Source organism: Podarcis gaigeae (assembly GCF_964106915.1).
Source record: "Podarcis gaigeae genome assembly, chromosome: 2".
NCBI classification, from domain to species: domain Eukaryota; kingdom Metazoa; phylum Chordata; class Lepidosauria; order Squamata; family Lacertidae; genus Podarcis; species Podarcis gaigeae.
Genome location: NC_139679.1, coordinates 20,295,928 through 20,317,385, shown reverse-complemented (window position 1 = coordinate 20,317,385; position 21,458 = coordinate 20,295,928). Strand labels below are relative to the sequence as shown.

At 43.6% G+C, this 21,458-nt stretch overlaps 1 protein-coding gene across 2 annotated transcripts in view; it reads right to left on the bottom strand.

The window, feature by feature from the left end:
• Positions 1 to 1,623: 1,623 nt before the first annotated feature.
• Positions 1,624 to 21,458, bottom strand: part of HLF (HLF transcription factor, PAR bZIP family member) — a 66,641-nt gene continuing 46,806 nt past the window's right edge. Inside the window, exons 3-4 of one of the 2 annotated variants that reach the window (XM_083727810.1) lie at positions 8,931 to 9,151; positions 1,624 to 4,920 (exon numbers count right to left, since the gene is read on the bottom strand). In XM_083727810.1, coding sequence (XP_083583936.1) covers positions 4,705 to 4,920; positions 8,931 to 9,151 — 437 coding nt within the window. In that variant the 3' untranslated portion in view covers positions 1,624 to 4,704. Of the gene's footprint in view, positions 4,924 to 8,930; positions 9,152 to 21,458 lie in introns of both variants that reach the window. The other variant, XM_083727809.1, reaches the window with a different exon arrangement.

The following is a 21,458-nucleotide window of genomic DNA, read 5'->3' as shown; positions in this document are numbered from 1 at the left end:
AAGTGGGAGCCATTGCCTCACTGGCTGACGGGGCCAAAAAGGATGTTTTTATTATGATTTATCACTGATGTTCTGTAATGTGTTTTTAATGTTGTACACCACCCTGAGATCTTTTAATAAAGGGCAGTATATAAATTGTAGTAGTACAGTGGTACCTCGGGTTACATACGCTTCAGGTTACAGACTCCGCTAACCCAGAAATAGTACCTCGGGTTAAGAACTTTGCTTCAGGTTGAGAACAGAAATCATGCTCCAGCAGCGCGGTGGCAGCAGAAGGCCCCATTAGCTAAAGTGGTGCCTCAGGTTAAGAACAGTTTCAGGTTAAGAACGGACCTCTGGAATGAATTAAGTACTTAACCCAAGGTACCACTGTAGTAGTAGTAGTAGGAGGAGGAGGAGGAGGAGGAGGCATTCATGGTGAGTTCCAGCACCTCTTTTTCTAGAAGAATAGCACCGACATCTGAAAATGTCAGGCATACAGGTGACAAATGTGGTGTTGCTCCTCAAGAAGCTATGAATGGCTAAACCTCCTTGTTGTGGAAAAAACACTGGGCGGCAAAGCATGGTTTGCCTCTGTGTAATATGTGAATTGTTCCCCAAGGATGGTGCATGAAGCTTACAGTCTCCTTCTTCAATAGAGATGTTCATCAGGAAGTCATCCAGGAGACTCCACAGCTTGACCTTCCTTACAACTAATCCAGAAAGCGGCAGGAGACTGGGAGTGGCCGCCCTGACCATATAACACCAGTCCTGAAAGACATTGGCTCCCAGTACATTTCCGAGCACAGTTCAAAGTGTTGGTGCTGACCTTCAAAGCCCTAAATGGCCTCGGTCCAGTATAACTGAAGGAGCGTCTCCACCTCCATCTTTCAGCCCGGAAGCTGAGGTCCAGCTCCAAGGGCCTTCTGGCGATTCCCTCCCTGCAAGAAGTGAGGTTACAGGGAACCAGGCAGAGCGCCTTCTCAGTAGTGGCGCCCGCCCTGTGGAATGCCCTCCGATTAGATGTAAAGGAAACAAACAACTATCTGACTTTTAGGAGACATCTGAAGGCAGCCCTGTTTAGGGAAGTTTTTAATGTTTGAAGTTTTATTCTGTTTTTGTCCTCTGTTGGGAGCCACCCAGAGTGGCTGGGGCAACCCAGTTAGATGGTGTGTGTGTGTGTTTACAAATTTAAAAAATTACCGTATTTTTCCGTGTATAAGACGCCCCCAAGTATAAGACGACCCCTATTTTTTAAAAACCCCAAATTAAGAAAATGCACTATGCACGATCTGTGTATAAGACGATCCCTTATTTTAAACTTTTTAGGAAAAAATATAGTCTTATACACGGGAAAATGTGCTATTATTATTTGGGAAGCCTGCCTCACTCTAAAGAACCATTGGGTTTGTGAAGTGTATAAATGAACAAAAGTCACACAAACAGGATGCTCCTCAGGGTAGAGACAACACCTTACCTCAGCAGCAAATGTGAAATGTGAAAGAAGACAGGGAATGTGCAAGCTTTGTTACTGTTTTGGTTAACTTAAGCTTTGTGATGAGCATCACAGAGTATTTTGTGCCTTTTTTCCTTGGCAAATGGGACTCACTGCATTGTTGTTGGAAAAAAACCATCCTCATTACATGAATGGGAAAACAGTTATTTATTTATTAGAAATACAAAGGACCCTGGAGAACCGTGGTTTGTTTTGTTTTTTTAACTTTCATAAAATGTTTAGGGCACAATCCATCCGAATGTGGGCAAGGCCAGCTATGCACGGAGGAATTCCGCAAAGACCCAGTGAGGTATGTTCCCTTTAGCGGCTTTCATACACTGCAGCGCCCTGAACCAAGAAATGGATATATTGCACGACTCCCTGTCTCAATCCGGCCCATGGTCGCCCACGTGCGCAGTGTTCATCCTCTGAGCATGCGCCAAGGTGGCATGTGCTGAGGAGCGCAAGGAACAGCAGTGCCCGATTCAACCCAATGTGATCTCTTCGCATGCAAGCAGCTGCACCCACATGGCGATGGATCGTGCCCCAACGTAAAGCACAAAACCCTTCCAAAGTGTCAGTGGTAAGCAAAAAATAAGAAAGATCTCAAGGGGGAAGGGGGAACAACAATCTAGAAGCGTCTCCTCTCTGTACAATGCTAACGAATATATAAAGAGATATATATCTTTGCTCTGCCTTTAAACGTGGAATAATTTCTTTTTATTTCTCCTCGCTGTGATATATGCTCTCGCTCTCTCTCTCTCTCTCAAAATACACAATCAGCATTCGTCCTTGAAAAATACTGTACAAAAAAAGCACACTCTAATGATTCTGTAGAAACTTTATACATATCGTAATAATCGTGTTCTTTTGGTCTTCAGAAAACATTTGTATGGATTGGATTTGCCACAGTATGACAACACCATCACCTTTCCATACAGACCTGCATCTCCTACATTCACTTTTTAAAAAAATCTCCTGCAGAAAGTCCACTATAATATAACACAAGTGTCGAAAGCAAAATGAGAACAAAAAGCGGAAAACAACAGGAGAAAGTTTGAGAGCCATCGGTTTTATGATACAATCGGAAACAAAACATCTCAAGGAAAAGTAGGTTTTGCAAAAAGTGACTTATCGCTGAGTCAAAAGAATCTGGAGAAACAGCAAGGGAGAAGTCCACAGAAAGTATTTTACAGAAAAGTTGAATATACAGCTGAATTTAAATTCTTTAATCACATAAACAGGACTTGAAGAAATGCAAATGGCAAAGGAAATAACAACCGTAACAGCAATAATAACAATAAACCCTCCAAACTCCAAAAGCGGTGAATATTTGAAAGTTTTCGTTTTTGTTCTCTTGCCAACGAATTGCCACGTGTCTTTTGCACCCCAATCCAGCAAGGGCAATCACTGCTCCCCTATCCCCTATTAACACCAGTGGGCTGTTTGAGGAATGGGGCAGGTGTGGGGCTGAGTCCAAACACAACCTCATCCTCTCCCCATTAATAGGGTATCGACATTGCCATAGGTGTCTGGACCAGTTACTTATACTTTCAGTTGGGGGCAAGGGGTGGACATTTGCAAGCACAGCAGTATATGTGCACCAGGCTGGCCCAACTGTAGAGGTAAAACTACACAACCTCTTGTGGTGCCACAATCCGAGAGCTGCCTGTTTCGGCTGTCACCGCCTGCAATTTCGGAGGAGGTCCATAGGGGCAGCAGAGCAGCTTGACAGCTGGGTTTAATATCCCACGCAGCAGCAACGGGAAAGTTGTAGCCCTCCAGTTGCTCCTGGACTCCAACTCCCATGAGCCACAGCAAGTGTGGCCAATGGCCAAGGATGATGGGAGTTGTAGTCCGGCAACATCCAGCGAGCCAAAGGCCTCTCCCTGTTCCTGCAGTCAACAGCCTTTTGATTTCTGCACAGAAACACCCCTCACTAGAGGGCAGACATAGCTGTATGGAAGTGTGAAAGAAGTTAACGGGCAATTTTTAACAGAACAGTATCCTACGTCAGCACTTGATAATGTTAACGTTGTGCTCAGCATATGGCAGCAGCAGGGGGAGCAAGACTTTGATTTGTCATAAGGTGGCAAAATGCCTAGACTGGCCCTCTAAGTGCACCTTCTGCCTGCACCATCGCTTGACTGCTTTAGAAAACTTATCCCCCACTTTTCTGTTTGAGCGTTCGAATTGCTCAGTGGGGACGGCTTCCAGCAATTAAAAACCAAACCATGTTTGAGAGGTTCTTGTAGCAGCCTATCAATAAGTTTTTTACAAATTACAAAGGAAAACCCAGTGGAAAATTATCTTATCAGGTAGGGCAGGTGATCCTATGTCCACCTGGAACATTGCAAGTAACATACCAGAGTGCACAAGAGGATTATTGCTTAGATTCAGGCTGTGCAAAACAAAACAAAAAATAACACTCCCTGTGATTTATTTGCAGGTTTTGGGTTTTAGAGCCATGAAAGGAAACTATCAGCTGTTTCTTACGAGAAAACTATCAGCAGCAGTGCGAGCCTGAAGATATCTTCTTCTTTTTTTAATCACCAAAGCTTAAGAACACAACAAAACAAAAGGAGAAAAATCTATAAATTAAATATTTCTGCAGTGTAGCATTAAAATATCATTTGTGCATTTGCAGTAGCGAGTTAAAAATGTCTGATTAGGCATATTTAAACAATAGATTCAGGGAGGGTAGGCTTTGTTTTCTCCCTCCTCCATTTATAGCGCGATTCATTCTTTCCGTTCTCATTTTCGAAATTAAATCAAGAGAATGGCAAAAGGGTAAAATAATAACAATAGTAATAATAATAATAAAACCTAGTTCAAAGCAGCACTGGAAAATATTTAATTATTTAATGAAAAGCTTAACTATGGCAGGTTTCAGCAGTCCCAGTGAAAACGAGTCACCCTTCCATTTCCATAAAAATGGGGAGTGCTGAGGTGAACATGCACACACGCCCAAACATACACAGACCCGCGCATGCGTGTACGCACATAGAAAAAAAAAGTTGTACGCTGTTTTTTTCGTTTTGTTTCTGTTTTCCTGGTAAAGTGCTGATGGTGACAGGTTGGGGGCGTTTGGGTGTGGTGCTATCAAGCAATAAACACACTGTCCATCGATTCAAATGCCAACCCACCGAAAAGAAAAATAGAAAGAAAAGAAAAGAAAGAAGAAGGAGGGGCAGAAAGGGAGGGCAGAAAGGGGTGGGTGGGAATGCCATTTACAGAGGACCATGCCGGGCTTCATACTTGGCGAGGACATTCTTGCATTTGCCCAGCTCTTTCCGTAGATCGGCCACTTCCTGGCGCAGAGCGGAGTTCTCCTTCTCCAGGAACGAGGCGCGAATGGCAATCTGGTTCTCCTTCAGCCTCCGAGCGTCTCTGGACCGCTTGGCAGCCATGTTGTTCTTTCTGCGTCTTGCCCAGTATTTGTCATCCTGCTCATTAATCACAGAGAGGGAGAAAGGCAGTGTTAGACTTCAGCAGATTAATGGAGCTTCTGCTACAAGGCACCAGCGCAGGGTCAGCACAGCGCACTTCTACTGGCAGGGCTACATATATTCTAATCGGCCTTCGCTGCATACATGTCATACTGGGGACTGGGAGCAGCCGCCGGTACCATGTAACACCAGCCCCGAAAGACCTATGCTGGCTCCCAGTACATTTCGGAACACAATTCAAAGTGTCGGTGCTGACCTTTAAAGCCCTAAACAGCCTCGGCCCTGTATACCTGAAGGAGCATCTCCACCCCCATCGTTCAGCCTGGACACTGAGATCCAGCTCCGAGGACCTTCTGGAGGTTCCCTCACTGTGAGAAGTGAGGTTACAGGGAACCAGGCAGAGGGCCTTCTCGGTGGTGGCACCCTCTCATCAGATGTCAAGGAAGTAAGCAACTCTCTGACTTTTAGAAGACGTTTGAAGGCAGCCCTGCTTAGGGAAGTTTTTGACGTTTGATGTTTTATCGAATTTTTAATATTCTGTTGGGAGCTGTCCAGAGCGGGGTATAAATAATAAGTAGTGGTAGTAGTAGTTGTTGTTATCACACAAAGAATTCTCAGCCTGTTGTTAAAGGTGCTGTGGGGGTAAAACTACAGTTTCCAGGATTTCTGGTAGGATTTCTTTAAAGGTATGGTCTGTATGCAGACCAGATCTGAACATCCCAAGTAGTACGGGTTTCTGTTGTTAGAATAGACAACTTATATCAAATAAAAAAATCTCTAATAATCTGTTCGAATGTATTAAATATTAAATAACAGCAAATAATAATTAAACAGTTTGTACTTATCAATTGCAACGAAGAATTACTAAACTGTAATCCGTAAAAATAACAGCAAGTCACATAAAGCATACAAAACCATGTAAAAGGATCAAATTGAGAAGCAAGAACATAATTTATAATATTACTTTTTTTAAAAAAATATCCCTCAACTCCTTGTTGCCCAGAGAGGAAGAGTGGAATAAAATGCAAGCACTTTAAGCTACCCAAAAGCAACCTTTGCATGCTGTGAAACCATCCTTTCAATGCAACCCTATACAAAGCTACTCAGAAGTAAGTTCCACTGAGTTCAGTGGAGCTTGCTTCCAGGTAAGTGGGTACCAGACTGCAGTATATCTCAGCAGCCTGGCTCCAGAGATATGCCAAAACCCTCTTTCCCCTCCCATTCTTCCTACACTCCGTAGGCTACATATTGGCTTTATAATTTCCCATCTCCGTCATCATCTCTGCAAAAGAACACAAAAACCAGCTTCAACTTCAGTTCATTCCTGGGCTTATCCAGGCCACGTACAACTTTATTTTAACAAATTGCAAAGGCAAATCCTTTAATCCGGTCCTGAAAGAAGCAGGGCTGGCATCTAGAATCACATGCAGCTGAGAGACGATTGGCCGGCCTAATCTGTTTACCCCTTTCCAGAACTACTCTTCTGCACCATGGGAAATGGGAGAAAGCTGTGACCAAACATTCTGGGAAGAGCCGAGGGCAACTCTCGCTGCTATCTTAGAAGAAACTAGAACGATGGCCATGAATTCCTCTGAGCAAGCAAGGGGCTTGACAGCACTTCCCTGCTCTTAGTTTTCCCCAGGTTCTAACTGTTCCAATGTATTCAAAGGTTTATGTTTCTTGAGGCAAGCCAGTAAATGAACACGGTGAATATGCACACACTGGTTGCACTAGGATGTTATCTGGACTTAATAAGCTAAGATATGAATTAGCCTTGTTCCCCTGCACACAGCTACTTCGTTCCTCCCTTTGTGCAACTGGGGAAAGCAGGTCAGGAAGCCATAGTTGGCTACAGTTTCTAATTTATGCCCGAACTGAGAAACTATGGTTAAGGGCTTCCGAGCAAACTACAGTACAGTCATACCTTGGAAGTCGAACAGAATCTGTTCCGGAAGTCCGTTTGACTTCCAAAACATTCGAAAACCAAACTTTGGCTTCTGATTGGCTGCAGGAAGCTCCTGCAGCCAATCAGAAGCCGTGGAAGCCCCATTGGACGTTCGGGTTCCAAAAGAACGTATGCAAACCAGAACAATCGCTTCCGGGTTTGGGGTGTTCGGGAGCCAAAATGTCTGAGTTCCAGGGCGTTCGGGAGCCAAGGTACTTAACTTTAAGTTGCTCTTAAAGGGTAAAGGGACCCCTAACTGTTAGGTCCAGTCGTGGACGACTCTGGGGTTGCAGCGCTCATCTCGCTTTATTGGTCAAGGGAAGCAAACAACTTCCGGGTCATGTGGCCAGCATGAGTAAGCCGCTTCTGGCGAACCACAGCAGCGCACGGAAACACCATTTACCTTCCCGCCGGAGTGGTACCTATTTATCTACTTGTACTTTGACGTGCTTTGGAACTGCTAGGTTGGCAGGATCAGGGACCGAGCAACGGGAGCTCACCCCGTTGTGGGGATTCGAACCACCAATCTTCCAGTCGGCAAGCCCTAGACTCTGTGGTTTTAGAGCACAGTGCCACCCGCGTCCCATAAGCTGTAGCTCAACACACCAATATTAAGAATATGTATGATTTGTTAGACATACCTCTCTATTCCTGTTTTACAAACAACAAATCCCATACATAAGAATTTTAGGCAATTTCCCAAGGACACAATGGTGCAGCTGGGAACTAAATTATCCTGACTATTTATTTTTAGTATTAGTGTTATATCTTTTACTGTTCATTTTATTTATTTTTAAATGTGTTCCTTGATCATTTCAATATTCCTTGTAACTCAAAGGTTTTACAGTCGTACCCTGGAAGTCGAACGGAATCTATTCCAGAAGACCATTCAACTTCCGAAATGTTCAAAAACCCAAGCACAGCTTCTGATTGGCTGCAGGAAGCTCCTGCAGCCAATCAGAAGCCACGGAAGCCCCGTCGGATGTTCGGCTTCCAAAAGAACATTCGAAAACCAGAACACTCACTTCCAGGTTTCGATCATTCGGGAGCCGATTTGTTCTGGAGCCAAGGCATTCGAGATCCAAGGTACGACTGTACTACAATTGAGCAATTTATATAGTTTTATTTGAATAAAAACAAGAAATAAATTTATATTTATAATTACTGTATATTTATGTCCTGTCCTCCTTCCCAAGGGAACTCAAACCTTTATCTCACATGGGAACTCAAGGATACCTACTTGATTTTATTATAGATATTTTTATACCGTCGCAAGGTCCCTTCCCATATTCATGGTTGCCCATCCAAACATTGACCACACCTAAACCCGCTTAGCTTCAGCAAAGTTGCTACATCCTGCGCCTTCAGATCATGCCATGTTACGGGCAACCACTAAGATGTTTCAACCAGAGACCATTTCTACCCCATGCTCTGTGAGTTTCACCATTCATTAACTTTTAATCCACTTGGCTCTCAAAATCTTATGTGCCGACATTATTTTTGGATGATTAAATAGCAGCTTCTTTCATTCCAGAGAATGAAGGAGCCAAGGAAACACTTGTCTAGGGATAAAAACCTGCCACACAGAAAAATTGAAGCAGATTAGACTGGTCAAATGAAAGCAACACAGCTCAGATTTTTTTAGAAAGAAGAAAAGAAAGAAAAAAGGAAGGAAGGAAGGAAGGAAGGAAGGAAGGAAGGAAGGAAGGAAGGAAGGAATATAATAATCAGAGATCCAAGGTGTATTTTTATTTTAATAATATTTTAATGTTTCACTTTTAATTGCATTTGACCTATTAGATAGAATGCAGGAAGGGAAAGTTTTGATTTGTAAGGTTCCTGTGCGCTTCAATTTGACAACCTTACTGCTCTCTGGGCCATAAACAAGAAACCCTGTCTAACCCTGAAAGTGGTACAAGTGGCCCTCCAGGATGTTATTCTATGTCCTAATCCCAGAACATTTTAATCCATCTAGAAATCAGCAGAATGGCTCTAGGACCATGCCTTACTCTCTGGACCTCCAGAGCAGTTTCCAGGAGGTTGGACACCGGTCCCAATTTACCTTCAGATCCTCTGGGATGAAGACTTTGCGGGCTTTCTTAATCATCGGCTGCGGCTTCAGTTCCTCCTCGGAGAACTTGCGTTTCCGGGGGTCAAACATCTCCTGGCCAGGAATGCTGGAGAGAGCGAGATCAGCCGGGTCAGGTTCATACCCCACCGGAACCTGAATGGTCTCTGGATCGATGGGGCTTGGCGTGTTGCGATTTGCAGGCACGATTTGACCTGCAGAAAGCAGAGACACCATGGTAAGGAAACCAAAAGGGAGAGAACGTTGCAAATTTGTGGTATAACACACACACACACACACACACACACAAAACACACTCTGCGACCCATGAAAATGGGGAGACCGAGGACCTCAAAAACTTTACTGAACCTTGCAAAGATATGAAAACGCTTTTACAAGCAAGCACACCCTAGGCCAACCCCAACCTCTCTCACCACCACAAGTGAACAGCAGAGAACCTGCACAATCAACGCTGACCCCAAACCCTACATATATTAAGTAAAATAGAAACATCGCCACCTGACCCCACCCATCTTCCCCCCCTCCACCCCTTTCCCCCTTTTCTTTATAATGTCTCAACAAATGAAACCGATTTGTAAAAATGTTACATGGAAAAAATACGAGAGAGAATTACACATACTTCTGTAAATCAAGAAAATCTTTAATAAAAATACATTTAAAAAAAACAAAAACAAAACAAAAATATGAAAATGCTTTTTTAAAAACCAGAGCGTATATGAGTTATAAAGTACAAATAATCCTGGAAAATATATGAGATCGATTACAGAGGAATCCTAGAACGATGAGACTTAACTATAATTTTCTTTCCCTGTTCATAAAACCCGCAAGTGGATAAATGAGTCAAGTAGAGGCCACTCATGTTCCTCTATGTTTGTAAAAACAATGAAATCATTCCATATTGTGCCCAAACAAATCTACATTGGTCCTCCAGACTGGACTCCAACTCCCATCATGCTTCACCACCGGTCTGCATGGCTGGGGATGATGAGAGTTGGAGTCCAATACATTTCCCAAGCCCTCTGCTCTATGGTCTCATGCTCCTTGTTCCATGGAACTGCCAATGTTTGTGCCCAAACTGAAAAAAACCCCACACACACCCAAATGTCATTTCTCTCATCTGAAATTGGTTCTCAGCCTTCCATGTCCAACTTTCCAGAATAACAGGACATTATAAAGAGGTGTAGGGGGGAAATAGGGTGAAGTTAGAGGTGCCACAAAGGACAAGAGCCAAACTGATTGTGCAACACATTCTACAAACGGTACCAATAACATTTGCTTCCAGGAAGGGCTGAGAAACACTTGGGAGATGAGAGAGGCGGATCAAAGGGATATTTCTTCCCCAGAATACACAAAAAATGGAAAGGAGCAAGGAATTCAATTGTTATCACTCGTACCCACAGAAGAGTTTCCTTCTCACACTGTGCGCCATGTCACTCAATGCCAAGATCTGAAGTGCTGAAAACTGGGCATATCCTGCCTGGTTTCATAAACACCGTCCCATTGATTAAACAGTCTTGTCGCAGAGAATCAAAAGTTGATGTTGGAGGATAAATCAGGACGTTTTAATATAATTCCATTTGTAGGAAGGGTGGCTATGGAGCATTCTCAGAAAATCAGCTGTGAGCCAGAAAGTGCCTGGTGGTCGCCGGCTTGTCTCACACGTTTTCCTGTTTTCAGAGCACTTTTGAAGATGTTCAGAATGTGCTCTCTAGATACGGGCCTGGATTTGAGACACTGGAGCCCCTTGGTTCACTTTGCCAACTCTGGGCTAGATTTGGGTCATTTTCACCACCCACCAAGCAATGTGTACATTTTCATTCTATTTAAGCAATCCTATCTTGTGCTGCTGGGACGCGGGTGGTGCTGTGGGTTAAACCACAGAGCCTAGGACTTGCCGATCAGAAGGTTGGTGGTTCGAATCCCCGCGACAGGGTGAGCTCCCGTTGCTCAGTCCCTGCTCCTGCCAACCTAGCAGTTCAAAAGCACGTCAAAGTGCAAGTAGATAAATAGGTACCGCTCCGGCGGGAAGGTAAACGGCGTTTCCGTGTGCTGCTCTGGTTTGCCAGAAGTGGCTTATTCATGCTGGCCACACGACCTGGAAGCTGTACGCCGGCTCCCTTGGCCAATAAAGCAAGATAAGTGCCGCAACCCCATAGTCGGCCATGACTGGACCTAATGGTCAGGGGTCCCTTTACCTTTACCTTATCTTGTGCTGCTATGTGTGACTGACAGTTGGTCTTCCTGTTTACTTCGAACCAGTGTTTCTCAAACTTGGGTTTTCAGCTGTTTTGGACTACAATTCCCATCATGTCTAGCTAGCAAGGTCAGTGGTCAGGGATGATGGGAACTGTAGTACAAAAATAGCTGGAGACCCAAGTTTGGGATACACTGCTTCAAACCTACTGCAAAGCCTTCTTCCCACAGATGAGTAACAGCAGAATAATTAAGTGCAGAAGTGATTTTTTTAAAGTGTCTATTTGTTTTCCCAGTAGTGATGTATGGAAGTGAGAGCTGGACCATCAAGAAGGCTGATCGCCGAAGAATTGATGCTTTTGAATTATGGTGCTGGAGGAAACTCTTGAGAGTCCCATGGACTGCAAGAAGATCAAACCTATCCATTCTGAAGGAAATCAGCCCTGAGTGCTCACTGGAAGGACAGATCCTGAAGCTGAGGCTCCAGTACTTTGGCCACCTCATGAGAAGAGAAGACTCCGTGGAAAAGACCCTGAAGTTGGGAAACATCACACAAGGAGAAGGGGACGACAGAGGGGATCATTTGATGCTTGCAAACTCGCCTTATGGTGATGCTTCACTGAGCTGAGCAGGACTTACTTCAGAGTAGTAAATGCTGATCCACACTAGGATACCTGTCGAATCTCCGGCCAGCCTCACTAAGATTCGCTTTTACTGAGCTGTGTTTTCAAGATATGTCCTCCGCCATCCTAGATGGCTGATATAACAGGATACCGTATGAAGACAGACTCTGAATATGTGGGCAATCGCCGGTGGAAGACATATTGCACTATTTACTATATTGCCTGCTATACATTGGACCTGGCGGACGATTTGTCACCATCCGTACAGGAAAAATGTCTCTCCCCAGCAGAGAAGGTCCTATGGCTTCTAAGCGATGTAAATCGTTCAGTGACTCATAAAGTCGCCCTTTTTGCTTTGGCGGCAAAAAAGATCAGAAAGAATATCCTGGACCATTTAACAGTGAGCTGTAAGGGAGACGCAGAGATCCAAATACAGACCACTATTTGTGCCATGACACCCCTTTTGCTTGTATTTATTTTTGATTCAGATCTATCATGGCCATGGCTAGTACAATAACATTTTTTGTATTCACACACGCACTAGAACGATGCTAACATGGCAACCCATGTACCATATTGTTCCTGAACACAAGGGGACAAGCTATTCATCTACCTGCTTCTTGCTCTTAAAAGCCAAAGTAGGATCATGGGAAGATTTCAAACTGACTACCACTTCCCTTGTGTGCCTTGGTTAATTGGTGGAAAAAAATGCAACACAATTCTAGGTGTGTTTACTCAAAAGAAAATCCTCTGGAATCTCTATGGCACTCTGAGGTCAGTTCAGGTAGGATGACAGCATTGCTACAGGATTTGAAGATGCCAGCCCCCACTTTGCACTGGGTGAAGATAAGTGTCCTTCAGCTCTCTATATTGGACAAACAGGCCAGACCTTACGCCAAAGAATAAACGGACATAAATCTGACATCAGGAATCACAAGACAGAGAAACCAGTAGGAGAACACTTCAATCTCCCAGGACATTCTATACAAGATCTCAAAGTAGCTGTTTTACTACAAAGGAATTTCAGAAATAGACTGGAAAGAGAAGCTGCTGAATTGCAACTTATTACCAAACTTAAAACCATGGGGAGACCTGGTCTGAACAAAGACATTGGATTCTTATCTCATTATACATGACAAAGCCATTTTTCACCTTCTCACCCCTTGCTTTTTCCTGTAAGACCTATTGCAGTCGTTAAGAGTCGTCAACAGGCTCATCACAGCTATCTGCCAATCACCCATTCCTACCACCCTTGTGAGTAATACCCCTCCCCACCTTCTCACTATATAGAAGGGTCTGGTGACTTCTGTTTCAGTGTATCTGAAGAAGTGTGCATGCACACGAAAGCTCATACCAAGAACTGACTTAGTTGGTCTTTAAGGTGCTACTGGAAGGAATTTTTTTTGTTTTGACAATTCTTATATGTGCACAGGTACTCCTTTTTCACGAGCAGACAATAGTTGGCTGCATTTTCCGTCCCGTTCCACAGCGGTTCCACAGGTATTTCTGTTGAACCGCCTACCAAATCCCTACTGGGCCTGGTGTGCTATTTTTAGAAAGCATGGGTTCATCCCAATCCAAGGTGGGTAAAATAAGGACAGTGTACAAAAGGTCACATGTCTAGCAGAGAGCGCTGGGGCCTAATCCTGCCTCAGCAAACTCCGCAGCTGTGACAACATCCAGTAGGAGAGGTGGTCAGCAAACCGCAGTCAGCTGAAAGGGAAACCTGCAAGCAAAGGGGCACACTTGGTTCCCTCTTCAAATTGCCCTGCAGTGTTTGCGCTCATCCTTCATCCTAAATACAGTAAGAAAGAATTCAGTTCCCCTGACAAAGGAACACAGGATACCAAGCCAGACCATGGGTTCAGCTACAGTAGCTTTCGTTTCGAAAGAAAACACAAGCAGTTCCTGCTCAGGCTGAACACCTTCGCGAAGAGTTCTGTGACGCTCAAAAGCTTGCTTCCAGTTGGTTTATTTATCTTATTTTCTACAAAAAAATAACAAAAGAGCTCTGCTCATTCCGTGACACCAGCCTGATTTGGGCAGGGACCTTTAGGAAGTCCTGTGAAAAACAAAATTGGGGTGTGTATGAGTCAGTGCCCGGGTGCCTTTTCTGTTCCCTACAGAACAACCTTCGCAATGTCTCTTCTGTGTTTTGTGCACCACGCCCGTGTGGCATAACTCTGGAGGAAACACCGGGCTGCTTTCTGACCTTCCCACTTAACTATGAAGCAACAGTGGTGGTTGCGATACTTAAACTCTGTACACAACCCCATGCTCAGGTGCATGCCTTCAGTGTAAGCGATGAATACCCTCAACTGAAACCAAGAGGATTAAGTAAAACATATCATGTAATGGGAAACAATGTTATGTTTTTGGCATATACTACCTTTTCACCTGCTGTTAATAGCGTCCGGGCAGATTTTTCTATTTAAAATGTCCAGGAAAATCTGGCCCATGTTGGAAGTGGAGTTTTTTTTGGGGGGGGGGGGGAATTTCCTTTAAAAATTGCTCAAAAATCTTTTTCCTTTTTTTTTGAGATTTTGCAAAAAAAGGAAGAAGCTCAAAACTTTGGGCAAAACAAAACAAGAGCTCAACAACTTAGCAAAAAAACAAAACAAAACTCCAACCTATATGCCAGGATCACTTTCTGAAATATGGCAACCCTAATTTTAGTGTAAAGAGTGAACTGCATTTTATCCTGCTTTTGTGTTGTCGGCACTGCTCTCCTTTTATTTTCTTGCACAGGTGAGATTTTTGGATATTAAACTTTTGGGATATGAACCGATATCGGTTATGGATGCTTTAGTTGAGATCCCTGCATCACACAATGTCAGACCAGAAAACCTTTGGGTCTCTTCCGACTCTACAAATTGACGATTCTAGGAGATAGATGGTAAATAGGTAGATAAAGAAATAAAGAAATAAGCAGGGGAGATCAGTTCAAAACGCTGCTCAGGCATGAAGCTGAGTACATGTGCCGAGGCAAGGCGGTCTCTATCAGCCCACCTGCCTTGTAGGGTTTTTGTGAAGATTAACCAATGAGGAAGGGTGGGATTTAAACGTGATAAAATCATATGCAAAGCCTTCTTCCCACAGCTGAGTAACAGCAGAATAATTAAGTGCAGAAGTGATTTTTTTAAATCGTCTATTTGTTTTCCCAGTATTGATGTATGGAAGTGAGAGCTGGACCATCAAGAAGGCTGATCGCCGAAGAATTGATGCTTTTGAATTATGGTGCTGGAGGAAACTCTTGAGAGTCCCATGGACTGCAAGAAGATCAAACCTATCCATTCTGAAGGAAATCAGCCCTGAGTGCTCACTGAAAGGACAGATCCTGAAGCTGAGGCTCCAGTACTTTGGCCACCTCATGAGAAGAGAAGACTCCGTGGAAAAGACCCTGATGCTGGGAAACATCACACAAGGAGAAGGGGATGACAGAGGACGAGATGGTTGGATAGTGTTCTCGAAGCTACCAGCACGAGTTTGACCAAACTGCGGGAGGCAGTGGAAGACAGGAGCGCCTGGCATACTCTGGTCCATGGGGTCATGAAGAGTCAGACACGACTAAACGACTAAACGACAACAATTTGTTTCATAGTCCTATAGGGCGTTTTGTTTTGCTGCCCCTGTTTCTCAGTGTGCAGACTAACATAGAGAAACACAAGCAACAGCACCTCACCATTTGCGAGTTATTGAGAAATTTGAGAATCGGGTATTCTCCAGCAGGGGGAACACTTTCCATGCCATATTTTCCCTCCACACCTGAGATATTTAATGAAATGAAAAGGATGTTTAAAATAACCTTTGTAAAAAAACACAACCAGAAGCTTTTCTTTTGGGAATTATAAAATTTTTTATAGAAGCTTATTCATGTATGCTACTACAGCACACTTGCCCAAAAATGGAAAGAAGAAGAAGAAGAAGAAGAAGAAGAAGAAGAAGAAGAAGAAGAAGAAGAAGAAGAAGAAGAAGTAGTTCCAGCAAAGGAAGAATGGATACAAAAACTTATGGAATATGCAGAAATGGCAAAAACTCACTGGACGAATAAGAAATCAACTTTTTAAAAAAGAATGGAAATGGTTTACTGAATATTTACAGATAAATTGTAAACATTGGCATTGTAATAAACTGCAGTTTCATAAGAGCATATATTTAAAGAAGATGAATAAATGAGCAAATTAGGTTTATTTGGATAGGCAGAAGATATTAAAAATAAATTTAAGGAATTGCAGAAGGGGGGGGAGGAAGTCAAGTTTTGAAATGTCAAAATGATGTCAAAATTAATGCAATGTATAAAGTTAGTGAAATGTGTAAACTTGAAAAGTATAAATGAAAATTCAATGGAGGCTCTTTACAGCAGAGAAAACCATCCCGGGGCCTTTCATGTGGCGCTGCGCTATAACTCCCACCACCTCTTGCCAGCAGCTATGCTAGCTGGGGCTAATGTAAGCTGGCGTTTGTTGCCCCTCCTCTATAGTGTTTCCAAGTATTCCCCCCCCCCCAAGCAGTTTGCAAGGCCTGGTGCTTGAAAGGATCGTCAAATGTGTGGGTGCGTTGAAGGAGCACTCAGCTGCCCCTTCAGTCAAAACGCCTGAAAATCTGGCACAACCAGTCACAGGGCACTCTGAGGTATTCGTCGTGAGAGCAAAAATAAATGATGCTGCGTTGCATGGCCAGGTGATATTCAAAGCCACGTTCAGCTATGTGCGGTTGTGAGACTGAGCTGCTACTGAAGCTCTGAAACAGCAAGTCAGTAATAAATGTTGGAAATGTAAAGAAAAAGAGGGAACATTTTATCACATGTGATGGGAATGTAAAAAGGTGAAATGCTTCTGGGAGGTGATATATAATGTTGAAATATACATTTATAAAGAAACCAGAAGCATTTCTATTGGGCATTGTGGGGAGTGATATAAATAGAAAGGAATGTAAGCTCTTCTTATATGCAATAACAGCAGCAAGAATATTATTGGCCCAAAAATGGAAGCAAGAAGAGTTACCGTCGATTCAAGAATGGAGGATGAAGTTAACGGACTATGCAGAATTAGATAAACTAACAGGAAGGATTCGAAACCGGCGAGACCAGAAATTCACGGAAGACTGCAGTAAATTTACGGACTATTTGAAAAGTAATTGTGAAGAACAGATGACGTTTGTAGGGTTGCAAGAAGTTTTGTGAGGAGTATTATTAGAAGTATTGTAAAAATGGACAAGGGGGAGGATGATTTGTTAAGAGATGTAAAGGCAATATAAAGTTAAGAAATGCATAAGAAGTGGTTAAAATGGTGGATCATCAGAGGTGCTGATGGAAGTCCAAAAAGATTGTATAAGTAATAAAATTTGTGGTACATTTTATAATTTATATGTTAAAATTAAAAAAAAATTATAAAAAAGAAGCTCTGAAACAGCATCTTGAAGCTGCTCTGAGGGTCAGAAATTCGGAATGGAAGGATCCCAATATTGGCCACCCCCTCTAGCCTACCACGAAGTCTCTGGTATATCTCCATTGACTGCAATACAGCGGTACCTTGATTTACAAACTTAATCCGTCCCTGAAGTCCAGTTCTTAAACCAAATCCGTTCTTTCTTTTTTGAAATGAATTTTTATTATTTTATTCCATATAATCCTTTTCCCAACAATCCTTATTATCACAATTCCCTCCCTCCCCTCAGCTGGTATATACCTCACATAATTACTGCGTATATTATTGTCATAACTCTACTATTTTACATTGAAGGTATTATTCCAGTCCTGCTAGTGTCTTTAGACTTTTATAGTTCTCCTTTAAATATTCAATAAATTTACTCCAGTTATTATTGTATCTCTGGTCCTCTTGGTCCCGGATCCTCCCTGTCAATTTGGCAAGTTCCGCAAAATCTGTCATCTTCACCTGCCACTCCTGGATGTTTGGTAAATCTTGTGTTTTCCATTTTTGGGCTAGTAGAGTTCTCGCGGCAGCTGTGGCATACATAAACAAATTCTGATCTTTTATTTTAATCTCTCTTCCCACTAGACCTAGCAGAAATGCCTCTGGTCATTTGGGAAAAGTGTACTTTCATATGTGGTGGACCTGTGACAAGGTTAAAAGATTCTGGGAATTGATTTATAATGAACTTTAAAAGATATTTAAGTAAACCAAATCCGTTCTTAAACTGAGGCACGCTTTCCCTCATGAGACCTCCTGCTGCCAGTGCCCTTCCACCATTCAGCTTCCATTCGTAGACCGGGGTAAAGTTCGCAAACACTACATCCGGTTTTGCGGAGTTCGTAAACTGAATAGTTCGTAAACAGGACCGTTCGTAAACTGAGGTACCACTGTACTTAGGACAGGCCTGGATGTAGTGTAACTGCATATGCAGTGCTATTTTTCTAGGAAAAAAAGGCACTGGAATGGCCCGCTCCTCCCTCGCCTCCCTTCCCCCTCGCCCTGGTCCCCCTCTGCAAGCTTTTTCGTGGCGGGCTGTCACTATGCTCGAAGTGATCCATTTCCGATTGTGGCACCAGCGGGCTTCTCAACAGGAGGGAGAGGTGGGCAGTGGACCACCGGGTCGGAGCCAGCCAGCTTCTGAGGGGGACAGAAAGGGAGCAGAGAGCGAGCAGAAGCCGCAAAAAATCAAGGAAAGAAAATGGGATGGAGGGAAGGGTAAGGGGTGATTGAAACTAGAGTAGAACATCTCACAAGCACCTCTCGGGTAAAAACAGTGTTAGAAACTCAGATCTGTAAGCTAGGCGCCAAATGGCTTCTTACACCAGGGTGACCATTTTGGGGCCAATCGAAAGATGCATTTTTCAATATGACTTTTGGGTTCCTGAAATTCATTCCGATTGTGCGGATAAATTGCTTGGGGTCCACATATAGCTCGCCTCTGCCACAGATGATCCAGTCTGAAGACCCTTGAAGTTTAGACCTTTTCAGAACAAACCAAATGTCTGCTGTCCCTCATCGGAGGCACCAGGAAGGCCTCACAATTGCTTTGGCAGCAAGGCCAACCCAAATTCATCGGCTCGGGAAATTCTGTGTGATGTACTGTCGTGAAGTCCCATCTCTGTCCTATTTTTATAGAGTCGGCGGTGTTGCCGCGGCAACTGTCATGTCATCTCACTCCTGCTGTATTTGACATACAGATCCATCACCATCATGGGAGGAGGGGGGGACAAGTGGTGTTTTTTATTATTACTTCACAACCCCCACCCAGGAATATAATAAGACCAATTTCAGAAAAGCCAAATATAAATGGAAGGGGTTTTTTTAATGTAAAAAAAACCAGCCCTAAAGTACATGCCACACGTCTCATCATCTGAAGGTTCCTGTCCCGTCCCACCCCCCACCTGCCGTTGCTGAGGGAACAGTGAAGTCAGCACTTCTAAGAAGATGCTGATTTATATATTCCCCATAATAATGTCATTTCCATGCACTGGTGGGAATTCTAAGAGGAATTGCTGGTTCAAGTTGTGGAAGAATAAAAAAGAAAAGCAAAGAAAGAAAAGCAAAGAAAGATCTAGAGAGACATCGAGAGAAATGTGCTTGGTCTCTCTTCATATGCATTCATTCCACATTCGCCACACCCTATCGAGACAGTATTTACACACCCCCACGCAAAAGCAACAAGATCAATTCTGCCTAGGTCAATTTTGCATCCAGGACAGCTGTCTACCAGCTCCATCTGGTACGCAGGCTGAGACCCTACCTGCCCACAGACTGTCTTGCCAGAGTGGTGCATGCTCTGGTTATCTCCCGCTTGGACTACTGCAACGCGCTCTACATGGGGCTACCTTTGAAGGTGACCCGGAAACCACAATGAATCCAGAACGCGGCAGCTAGACTGAGAGTGGCCGCCGAGACCATATAACACCGGTCCTGAAAGACCTACACTGGGTCCCAGTACAGTTCTGAGCACAATTCAAAGTGTTGGTGCTGACCTTTAAAGCCCCATTGTTCAGCCCAGACACTGGGGTCCAGCTCTGAGGGCCTTCTGGTGGTTCCCTCCCTGCGACAAGCAAGGTTACAGGGAACCAGGCAGAGGGCCTTTTCGGTAGTGGCGCTCGCCTTGTGAAACGCCCTCCCAGAAGCAGCTTAGTCATGCTGGCCACATGACCCGGAAAAACTGTCTGCGGACAAACGTCGGCTCCCTCAGCCAGTAAAGCGAGATGAGCGCCACAACCCCAGAGTTGTTCGTGACTGGACTTAACCATCAGGGGTCCCTTTACCTTTACCTATATATGCTGTAAGCTGCCCAGAGTAGCTGAGGAAACCCAGCCAGATGGGCGGGGTATTATTATTATTATTATTATTATTATTATTATTATTATTATTAACAACAACTCATGATACACAGGACACAGTGGTTAAGAGCGGTAGATTCGTAATCTGGGGAACCGGGTTCGTGTCTCCGCTCCTCCACATGCAGCTGCTGGGTGACCTTGGGCTAGTCACACTTCTCTGAAGTCTCTCAGCCCCACTCACCTCACAGAGTGTTTGTTGTGGGGGAGGAAGGGAAAGGAGAATGTTAGCCGCTTTGAGACTCCTTCGGGTAGTGATAAAGCGGTATATCAAATCCAAACTCTTCTTCTTTAGCTGAGTTTCCTGAATTGCATGGCGTTGGACTAGATGACTCTTGGGGTCCACAATTCTATGAACTCTCCCAATGCGACTGTTATTCACACGTCTACACTGGTCACAAATGAAGCACTGAAGGGGGTGGGTGGGAGGTTTCGGGTGTTGAGACTATGTGTTGTTTCTTTCAGGGGAATGATTTGGGAGCGACACAGGGAAAGGTCCCACCGAACGGTACACAAATGTTGTGTTTGCCTTTCACCCTTTTCTTCACTGTTTCTAAAAAGTGGAGTTTAGATTGCTGTCAGAAAAGCTTGTCCATTAGTAAAAGAGCTGATATGGTAAAATGGAACTAATAGAGAATCAATACCTTTGAACTGAACTTTGACCCCTCTGATCAACCACCCTTCTTTTTTCTTTATTCTTTTTTTGCAAAGCAGCAAAAACAGGTTCATTTCAACAGTGAGGAAAAGTGGGCTTCTACAAACTTAAAGATATTTTTTTCTTTACTAATAGAAAACTACTTACGAGTCCAGAATTAAACTTCAGACTAAGAGACATTGCCTGTAGCTGGTCAGAAATCCATCAACTCACACATTTTCTCAACCAGCCAAAAAAAATTGCTTAAGCTACATGACACCAGAAGCCCCAAAAGGAAAAAGGAATAATTTCCCAAACTCCTGGTGTTTTGTTGTTGTTGTTGTTGTTGTTTTACCTTGCTACACACACCTCTTTGCCATTTTTCAAATGGTAACTCCTTATTCACATTATTATTGGGTAGGTCAAGTATTGAATACAACCAGATGACTCTTTGAGACTCATCTGATTCAGAAAGCGCTTATGAAGGCCCCCACAAAAACCGAATTGCAGCACCAGAACATAAAGTACCGAGTAAATGAACCTGTCCTATAATTACTTTGCCCGGGGAAGTAAATTGGACTCTGGAATGCCCATCTCCTCGTATTTGCTATTTAGCTTTGAACCACAACAAGTTGAAACTGATTCACACACACATGCACACACACCTACATCCTTTGGTATGTCTCAGTCGATGACTAATCATGGGATTACTTGCGGCTCAAACCCGCAAACTGACTTCCTTAAAGGCTGGTCTACACATGCAAGAG